This window comes from Calliphora vicina, chromosome 4 (assembly GCF_958450345.1).
Source record: "Calliphora vicina chromosome 4, idCalVici1.1, whole genome shotgun sequence".
In the NCBI taxonomy this organism is placed as follows: Eukaryota; Metazoa; Arthropoda; class Insecta; order Diptera; family Calliphoridae; genus Calliphora; species Calliphora vicina.
In genome coordinates, this window is record NC_088783.1 from 11938419 (window position 1) to 11949813 (window position 11395).

The 11395-nt window shown below is 29.0% G+C and overlaps 1 protein-coding gene across 1 annotated transcript; it reads right to left on the bottom strand.

Annotated features, from left to right (window-relative positions):
- Positions 1-4448: 4448 nt before the first annotated feature.
- On the bottom strand, positions 4449-8854 carry LOC135958100 (ubiquitin-conjugating enzyme E2 S). The gene is made up of 3 exons (XM_065508964.1): positions 8647-8854; positions 7824-8028; positions 4449-5697 (listed from the first exon to the last, which is right to left on the bottom strand). The coding sequence occupies exons 2-3, from the start codon at positions 7830-7832 to the stop codon at positions 5098-5100; spliced, it is 609 nt and encodes a 202-aa protein (XP_065365036.1). The 5' UTR covers positions 7833-8028; positions 8647-8854; the 3' UTR covers positions 4449-5097.
- Between the last annotated feature and the right edge of the window lie 2541 nt (positions 8855-11395).

Below are 11395 nucleotides of genomic sequence, written 5' to 3' on the forward strand. Positions count from 1 at the left end.
TTCAATCTTATACCCCGTTCTCACGACGGCTTTATTCGTCATTCACGCTCTCATTCACCATTCAATCCCCAATTACGAACTGAATTACATGATTCGCATACAAAATTTCAAGGGCGAATTACGTTGTTCGTATGTAATTCAGTTTGAATTACCTTACGAATTACGAACAAATCAGTCTCATCTCTAATTTTTATCGAGTGTTTTGTCAATGTCAGCTATCAAAACAAAAGTACCAAAACAAAACGAAGAAAATAAAACAAAAAGATGAAATAAATGTCAAATTGAATTACGAATCTATCGTGAGAACGGGTTGTTTCGCAATAGTAATTCAGATCGTGAATTAAGTAATTCAACCGCTCGTCAGAACATGGTATTAGATTATTGATAACCTCCCTGGGAGTAACTTAAATTATCTTGTCTTGCAGTATAAATGCTATGTACCTGTTTAATTTGTCCTTCAAGAAATTAGACCACTAGATCGGACTCTCGCCTGACAAAGACCTAACTCAATTGTCAAAAACCTTAGTGTTTAGGATATATTACTAAAAAAAAACAATGTGAAAACAAAAACAACACTCGTATGTGTGATTTTTTAAGTAATTTTTTGTTTGAGTTTTTTTCTAGTTTCGGCACTGCTACACGTTCAATATATATTGTGATATTTGGATCGCGTTACATTTTAATGGATCACGCAAAATTAGATTATTCTGCAATTTGGATCGCGATCCATCAATACTGCATGCTATACCTTCAATAAATATCGCGATACTGGATCGCGGTCAATATACATACATATATTGAACGTGTAGCAGTGCCCACAGAGAAATACACATTGAGCGGAAACTAGAAAAAAACTCAAACAAAAAAATTTCTGAAAAATGTTACTCATACGGGTGTTGTTTTTGTTTTACTAATACATTCTCACCCCTTAGGTTTTTGACAACTGAGTTAGGTCTTTGACAGCAGAGTTTCCGCTCTATGTATATTTATGATTTAAACTTCAAAATAAAAAACTACTTGACAAAAATTATATTCAATTTCAAACTGAAATTATTCTGATTTAGAGTATTGACATGATAAAAGTGTTAGCTAGCAGCAGCGCACCTGTGCTTTCTTCGTTATTGTTACAAATAAATAATGCTTGCTACTCATGCGCATTGATCATTAAATTGATTAAATTTGAAAATAAACTATTTTTATCGTAAGGCCGAATATTTTTAATTTCCATTTTTGTTTTAAAACTACAACCCACATATTGGATTTTATTAATGAACAGTGGATCAAAGTGATTAAATAAATTGAACATGTCTAAAGTGTAATACAAATGTAATTCAATTGCTTGACTATTATTCAAGGCATGAATTACACTTGTTTTCAACATGAAATCAATTTAGCTGATATAATAAAGTTCATTTGCAACAAGAAGCTAAGAACTTAATAAACTTAGTTTCGAGTAAAGTGGCTTTGAATGATCGAAGTGATTTTATTATTATTTAAATATTTCCATATATTAAAATTTGTAACTTTGATGGAAGGATTGACATTGCTTTATTACTGTAAAAAAATATTAATTTTTTACATTGTGAACCATGATAGAAAAACACAAGGTAGTTCCACTTCTCTCTCACAAAAATATTTTTGAAGTTTATTGGAATTACATATTTGATATTAGTTTTTTGTAAACAATAAAAAAATCATTGCCATATAAGAGAAACAACGTTAAATGTGTAATTTATATAAAAGGATACATATCTTCACCTTAAATGCACACGGACGTAACTTCACAAAAATTCTAAATCGAGTTTTTGATTGATTACTGTTCTTTTTATCAAATTGAGCATTTAGTCACGCAAATTTTTAGACCCTGGAATAAAAATTAAAACTTTCAAATCATAAATTCAAACGGCAAAAAAATGCCGAGAATTCTTTATTATTATTGATTTTATAACGTTTTTTGCATCTCCTGTAAAAAAAATAAAAGTGTAGTTACGTCCGTGAGGTTTCTTATTTGGAAAGAATTTTGTCTTGCTTTTATGGCTACCAATTTCGAAACATCACATCGTGGTTCCAAATCATAATCTAGGTGGACAAAATTATTTGGCGCTCTTTTTATATAGAATTGGTATATCCGATTCCAAATTTTTTTTTTTTTAAATATCAATATAAATTTTTTTTCATGTTACAGTAGGGTCTAGATATACATATAAAAATCATTAATAAAAAAATTAAAAAAAATAGTTTTCATGTGTTTTTGAAACTAAATTTTTAAAAAGATCTGTATTTACTATATTTCAAGTTACAGTAGGGTCTAGATATATAAAAATCAATAATAAATAAAGAAATTTTTCTAAAAATTCCATTCCGTAAAAATTAAAAAAAAAGTATTTCGGCGGGTGCTGGCGGCTACCATTTTTTTACAAAGACATTCCCCAGAAGTTTCTTTAAATGATGTATATAGTCGTTGGACGGGCTTCGACGGTCTTTTTTTGGCAAGCTATATAACATTCTTAGAAAAAAAAAATATCAGTATATTTGACACCCAAGTTGAAAGGACTATAACAGGAAAATGGTGAGGCACATAAATATAAGATATACACTTAAGAAAAGGTATATCAATGTTTATCTATAAGATATATCTAATTTTGTAAAGCAGTAAAATATTAAAAAAAAAAATTAACGAAAATATGGTTCAAAATTTGTTGAACTTCTGGCGCTTCTGTCGAGAAAACGAAATGTCCAATTGAAAAACCCATTTGTATTGAAGGAGAGCAGAATGTCTGCTTCAGTAAAAACTTAGTTTTTCCAAATTCTGAAGATACCGATTTTCATAATTTTGTCCACCTAGATTTTGATTTGGAACCACAGTGCATCAATGAGAAATTTGATTTCTAACGCCAGCCTTCATTGAAAGTGTTGAACGTAAAAGTTTTAAAAAATTGGCTTTATAATAATTCCTGGATTTATCTGAAGTTAAGACCTTCATACATATGTATGTATATTGTCCACTTTGTTTCTCCAAACCATCAGAATAGCTGGTGTCTTCAGGTGAACTTCCAAATGGACTCCAGCACAACGGGAAGTTTTATAGCTTCTTAAACGTCCTATTCGTTTTAAATATACATTTGTTTACATTTTTCTTTGGTTTTTATTACCCGCTGTCTATACTTGACAAATATTTATCATAACAATTAATGACGTTTGTTGTCAAGACAAAGTTGTCTGAGCAAAATCACTAACAATTTTGACATAACGAAGCAATAATACTAATAAATGGTGACTATACCTGATAATTTTGTGTCTTGACAACCATTTTGACGTTTATCATGATACAAGGGGGTTAGTTTTATTTTATTTTTTTAATTTGAAAAGAAAATGTATGAATGAATGTTTATATAATAAAGACAAAAAAAGTAGTATTTTTTAAAAAACTATGATTTTTCATAATTCCAATAAACGTCAGAACGTTAATATGCCGACAAAAAGAGAAAGTGAGACTACCTTGTATTTTTGTATCATGAATAATGAACGAATTTTGTTTATTTTAGCTGCATGGTTTTGAAACTATTTTTTTGGAAATAATACGGTATCTCGCAGATACATTGTTACGAAATTACACATGGTTGGAGCTGAGGGGTTTTCAAGTTGATTTTCAGCTCTCTAGGTGTAATGGGGGCCAGTGCGTGGCCCCTCAAAGTTGGTCACCTCGGGTCTCGGTGGCGCACAGGAGTACAATTTTGATTCTCATAACTACTAATAGGCCATACATCACGAAAATAAAGCAAAAATATAGATCATTTCAGGTGAAAATGAAAAGACATCAGAGAGTTAAGAAGGCGTGGAAATAACATTCACTTTGAACTACTTCCAAATTTGTTTGCTGTGTATTAATTAATAAAGCAGCCTAACATTATGGATACTTTAACCTTTCATAGGACTTTAGGCACAAGGTTTTCTTGCCTTTTTAAGCTAGGTTTCATAATGTTCATAATGGGTTAATTCTCGCACTCGTAATAGATTTCGAATATTTCGTGGCTTTCGAGTAAAAACTCGGTCGTAATCGAATGCCATCGACATAAATTAAAATACATTTTATTCGATATCGAATAAGGGAATTCCAAATATAAAAAAAATTCTGGCTCCTTCGAACTCGCTCGTATACGAATTCGAGAATTAGCCCCCTGATATTGGTTTGTAAATATAGCCAACTTAAGTTAATTTTGTTTATATAAACAATATTTTTTTTTAACTTGAAAATAAATTCATTCGACTATTCGATTAATCTACAATTATTGATCGAAAAATGTTTTATTCTAAACTGAATAATGTTATTCATTCGCATAAAAAATATATTTTTTCCTCGATCATTTGAATATTTTTTTTCGTTTATCAACCATGTTATTATAATTAAAATAAAAAAACAGTACACTAGTACAACAAAAAAACGAATGTTTTATTTTTAAATTAATTTAAAATTATATTTATTTAGGAGTAAACGTAAGATTTAACATGAATAGAGAAGAAAAAGGAAAACATTAAAATTTATGTACTCGTATAATTATTTATATATGTATGTATGTATGATGGATGTTGTGTTTTTGTTAAATTTAAAATATTTGACAGAAATAAAAACTAAAAGTTGTCATTTCGACTAAAACTGATACAGTAATAAATCAAGTTTTACATGATAGACAATGACTACTAGAATGATAAAATGTAAATTAAGAAGCATTACTATTTTAAAAGAAAATATAAGTTTTTGTTAGATTCATTGTCTGGAAATGCTGAGAGGAATTAAAAATGATTGGTTTTCCTTTACAGGCGACGTGCGTACACTTTAAATGAAACTAATACAGTTGATGATGATGAGGCTGTTAAATGGCCAGTTAGTTGATGGTGATTTGTAGTGAAGATGCGGTGTAGTAGTATGTGGTGCAGAGAAATATAAATATGTAGATAATCGGTATAAATAAATGTTGGTAACACAACGCGTTAGGTTTTTCTTTGTAAGTCAGCGCGCTCTTTTTTGAAAATGTCGTGAGGAGAAGTATGTGTTTTTATTTATGTTGTTATTGCGTTGTGCAAATCTGGGAATGCCACTCATAATCGCTTAAGCATACGCTTTTTTTCCTTTATAAGTTTCTCCTTTTTCTTGTCCTGTAGTTTCTTATCGACGGCATGTTTTTTCGAACTTGGGCCATCATCATCTTTGGAATCTGTTGATTTAGCGGCTAAAGCATGAATTTCAGTCATCATTTTTGCTCGCTGCGAGTAGTCATCGTAACGCTCCAACAGCATCTTGCCGGCTTCTTCATTTAAAGCCGACTCCGCATTGGGTACAATAAGTAGACATTTAATGGTTAGCAGTATATGTTTAATACCCAAATCCGGTTTCCAATCCTTTTTCAAAGTGTTTACACAGATCTCACCATTAGCCGCGACATTGGGATGAAATATTTTGGTTATGAAAAATGCTTTTGGAGGTGATTGAGGGAAATCTTTGCCTAAAGTAAGTTTAATGCGAAACATGCCACCGGTATATGGTGTGCCAGCTGGACCTTCGATAAGCGCCTGTATATCGGTGACATCAGCGTCATTAATTTGTATTTTTATACCCTCCAGGGGATTCTCAACCATGCTCTGCATTTCCTTCATCACTTGTCTTATTGTTTGGGGGGATAGATTTTCTACATTGGATATCTAAAAGAAATTAAATTAAGAGAAAAAAATATTTTAGATTTTTGCTCAAATATTATAGTAATGTGAAAAAATAGCGTAAATATTGTTGTTATGGCTAAATTGAAAATTCTAAATCAGCACAGATTTGAAAAAAATGTTGCTCTATTAATAGCATTATTCAGATTTGCAATTGTAATGTAGCTATATTTTTGAGTACACTCTATTTACTAGGGTATTCATTCGACTATTGATCGTTCGATTAATCGAATAATTTCATACGAATAATTATTCGAACAATTTTAAAATGGCCATTTTCGAATAACGAATAATTCGAACAATTTTATGTAGAATAATCGAATAAAACGAATAAATGTACATATATATTTAAATATATTAAATTGCTTAAAATTTTACATAATTTCAAATTTAAATAAGTAATAATGACTGACAAAATTGTATTGTTTCTGAAATTCGACAAATAACTAAAGACAAACTGACTTTCGATCACTGTAGATGAGTGTTCCGATAGATCCTTCTATAAATATATAAATATTACTGCAAGAAGATACAATTCTAAAAACAAATCTTTCAAAATGTTTAACTTAGGACTTGAACCAATGTAAATAAAAGGTACGGATTAAAATATTTTTTATTTAAATGGCGAAATATTAGAAGAAACGCAATTAATAATTAAAATATTAACTTAGATTAAAGTGGAGTTGAATGTGATGGATAATGTGATTTTGAAACGGTAGTCGAAAGTGATATTGATGATAACATTTATAATGATTACATTGAAATAGACCAAGGCCATGATCTTAAAATATGTGTATATAAGTGATGTTATTAAGTGTTGCAAAATATTTAATAAATCGAATGATACACAAAAAATGCAAACTAACGTTTTGTTGCAAAAAAAGCTTTGAGTTCGTCTATACATAATTTTGAACATCTTTGTCTAACATGGTAATAAACTTTCTGGGTATTTGTAAATGCTTCAATCATGCACTGCCTGACCTTAAATTAGCCACGTTCACTAACAATGATATCAAACTTTGGACAGATTTCCTTTATTGTGTAATTCTCCAAGACCACTTTATTAAGCAAAGATTCGGCAACGTTGATAGAGCTTGATGTATAATACAATTTGTTATAAATAATTTAGAAATAGTGAATAATTAATTTACTAAAGAATTAGTTACTCAATTTAAAACGCGAATTAATTAACGACATAACAAAGTTCTTAATACGTTTATATTGTAGTTCAATTCAGGATCATGCCCAACCAGCTCAAATTTTTTAAAGCATAGCTCCAAAACGGAAACTATAGGATTTGCTAGTCAATTGTTTGCTAGATTTGTTTTGTAATCTGATCAGAATATTTCTGATGAAAATTTAATGATGGACTTTGTTTTCGAATGTTTTTTAACATTATCAATACTTGAATTGTTAACTTTAAAGTTATTTTTTGTTTTATTTAACTTAATTCTTTACTTTTTTAAAAAATTTTAATTATTCGAATAATTCGATTAATTTTAAACGTGTGATCGAATTATTCGAACAAGTTAAAATCTCTTATTCGAATTATTCGTTTTATTCGAACAAGAGAAAAATCGAATAATTCGAGTACCCTACTATTTACTAAATTCTTTTCCCATACAAAATTGCTATGCTAAACCATAATTGACTTATTGTTTGACTTATTAGTACTTTTGAAAATAAATCTATTGGCAAAGCTAATTTTATAAAACGAAGATATTTAAAAGTTTGAATGGGTTAAGGTATAAATACAAATGTATTTATAAAAAAAATGGAAAAATGTAAAATAAAATGTTTTTTATAAGGCAACATAAATAATGAAGCAATATATTATTATTGCTTTAGAAAAATTGTATATCACTATTAATCATATTAAAATAAAACAATTTATACCTACGATTAGTTACAGAATTCAATTTCTGACGAAATAACAATAGCTATAAATAATGTTCTGGAATAAAACATTCAAGGTTATGTTGTCATACTTCTTATTTATGGCAAAGAAACCTCATCACCTAGACCACAAATATTAAAAAACCCTATTTCAAATTTTTTGGCAATACAAATTCAATTCATTTCACAAAAAAAAAGTAATCAATTCAACTTACCGAACTCATTTTTGTTGCTATTTTATTATTTAAACGTTTCCCTTAATTCAATTAGACTTCCCTCCAAATTTATGTGTCTTTTTCAGCTGCTGTTGTCCTTTTCAATGTATTTCTGGCTTCGGCGGAGAAAAAAATGTCTGCTGCTGCAGCTGTCTTTTAACACGGTTTGAAATGTTTGTTGCTTTATTTAATGGATTCCCTCTTCCTAGAAATAAACATTTTTCGTTTTGATTCATTAAATTAATAAAATCAAGTAATTTAAGGTCTTTAAATTCAGATTATATTTATATATACATCTTCTATCTTACAAAAACAATTAGGGTTCAGTTTGTATTCATTCTATTTGTTTATTAAATGATTTCATGAAAACCAAGACTTTTCATAAAATATTTTGAGAACTAAAATCGCACTCTGCCATTTTTACAATCAAAAATCGCCAAAATGCTGAAAAATCTTGTTTTCTGACATTATGTTTTGCTCCCTGTTCGTAACTAAAAACAGAGTCGTATTTTGCATTTGTTTTTTTCTTGCGCTGCCTATAATTGGCAGCGCAAAAAATATCTGCTTGACAAACAAGCTATCAAGCAGCCAATGAAAATTCCCATCAGTGCTTGAAGTTTACTGATGACCTAGGAAGACCGCTTGAATCCATGCACATAATAATGACATGTGTTTGTGTGAAGTAACTGCTTGAAGTTATTTTCTGTCGCAGAGCTTGTTTTTTAGGCAGCAGAATTGCTTTTGTTTTTTGTTATGAAAAGCAAATAAAAAATTCATTGTGTCGTATTTTACACAAAAATATTTAAAGTAAGGATATAAATACCTTGCATTCATCATTACATCTTATGTTTTGATTTTATTCCACTCAATTTTATTAGTTCTATTAAGAAGAAATAATAATAATTGCCGTAATATACTGCCACTTTCGTTTAATTTGTTTGTTTTCTACTGTTGAATATGCTTTTGTAGAATCACTATTTCCTAGTGTGTAATACAGTTGATGCAGATTTATAATTTTACTATTGTATAATGTTTTTGTTGTTTTAAACTTAAACTTTTGTACATAAACTCAAATAAAAGGGTAAAATATCTTATTGAAATAAAGCAAATAATTCTGGTGCAGACAATATAATATAATCGCAGCAAATACACAATAATTTTCGATAACAATTTGTTGTCGTTTATTACAAAAAAAAGTGTTATCGAAACTCGTTGTTTGACTTTTTGTTCAGGGTTGCTTTAAAAAAGAGGTTGCCACTGTTTGACATGAGTTGTTAATGCATTGGTCGTTTTAAATTTATTTATTAAACTGTGTACCACGAAAAATATACATACGAAAACTTAGACAGGAAATTAGGAATCAGTTGTTAAAGGAGCTCTCTTGGAAAGAAAACGTTATAACTAATTTTGGTATCTCATTTATTGTTTGTTAAAGTAAATCACTTTATTTTGCATACATCAAAGGCATATTCCACAATTGTATTGCTCAAATTAAAATAAAAAATATAAAAATTTTGTATGTTCATAGCTCTCCTAATTAATAGAGTTTGGCTTAATTTGTTTTGACAATCCAAATATTTATCTAATAGGTCAAATCCAAAAAAAAAATTTACTGATATTAACAAAAACAAGTAAGAGAGCTATATTCGGCTGTGCCGAATCTTTTATTTTTTTTTTATTTTCAACAACCTAGCCGGTTATAAATTTCTACTTTAAAAAAAATCTTATATTTTAAAATAAATCTTATCACCACATTATACTTTAAAATAAAAATTTTAAATATTTTTAGATAAACATTTTTTTAAATATTTTTTTTATTTCTTTTTTTTAATATTTTTTAATTTGTAAAAAAATTTATGGAAAAAAATTGTGTTCATTATATAACCATATTGTCTTTAATCCAGATATAGATAAAAATAAGCCAAAAATCGAGGTTGTCCTGGTTTTTCCTTATATATCAGCCATTTGTGGTCCGATTTTCTCAATTTTAAATACATAGTAACCGAACCGGGTCTATAGCAAATATATTGATGTATGAATCATGTACATACGTAAGTTATTTGGGGACTACGGAAAGTTGATTTCAATATACAGACAGACATGTCTATATATACTCCGATATCTACCTATATCGATCCAGAATATATATACTTTGTGGGTTCGCAAATGAAAAAAGGAGAAATTATGTATTATTGTAGTATGGCAAAAACTATGGTTAGGTTTCCAGGCAGCCACGAAATGAAGAAAAGAAGAGCAAAAATGTTCTAACCCTTTAGTGACTCAGTATTTTGATGGATATCCCATGTTTTTATTACTGCTCATCAGCAACGATGCATTGAACGAACTAAAAATCAGTCTTACTTCAGGTTATATGTAATTTCGATTTCGTATTTTGCGATCTAACATTTCCCATAAGTTTTCTATGAGATAGACAATTGGACACGCCACTTGAAAATACGTTTGATGCATTGGTGTGCAGGAATTTTCAAACTAGAGCAGACATGAGCAGACCATACCACAATTGTGGAAAATCAAATCACACGTATTCTTATGCTCTTACATTTTAGTAGTCGTTGTCCACTCAACGAGACAACTAGGAATACGCATGAGCACTGGTGCATGACTTTTTCCTTATTTTTTCAGTTTTTGTATTTGTGTGTTTGTAGGTGCACTGATTAAAATAAAGAATTGAATGCGTTGGTGAGAGAATTTATTTTTGAGCATCTTAAGTCCCTTTTGAAGTTGCTTCCAAAAACCTTTTGCATTTTTACGATGAATTTTACCAGAGTTTAAAATTACTACTATATTAGTCAAAAAATTGCAAAAAAAATCATAATTTTACATGAAAACTGCAACAAATATTTAACAAGATAATATTTAATTGTATACATACTAAAAATATAAATACTATTTACGAATTCCATATATGCACAAGCTTCATGGTAGAAATATTTGTCGCAGTTTTTCCAAAAATATTTTGCCTTACACAATATTTTACGTTGCAGCTAGAAGACAAAATGAAAATTTTTCATTTTTAAAACATTTGCTGCCTAAATATATGTATATTTTTGGTTAGCAAAAACAAATGAAATTGCTTGTGTATAATATACAAAAAATTTACTACAAAAACATCATACATGCAAACAAATTGCAGCGTGAAACCCATAAACTGCAAACGATATGCGCAGTGAAAAATTCAAACAATGAAAATATGGAAGATGCTAAAAGTAGACTGCCAAACCATACGAAGTTGAAAAATGTAAAATACGAAATTGTGCAAAGTTAAAAATGTTTAAAGCGAAAATGTTTATTTTTAAAATATTTCCGCCGCATATATGGTTTTGTTTTGCCGCATATAGTCATTGAGTAGAAAAATGTGAAAAAAACTATGAAGTTGATTTGGGTGTACAAAATAAAAAATTGTATTGAAATGTGTGTTAATAAAGAATTTTAGTGCAATAAAATAGAAGTTTTATTTTTTGAGGTATGTAATTGTATGTATTGTGAAAGATAGCAATGCAGTGAAAATTAAATTAAATAAGATTCTGGACAAAGGATAGCTAGCGGAGGAT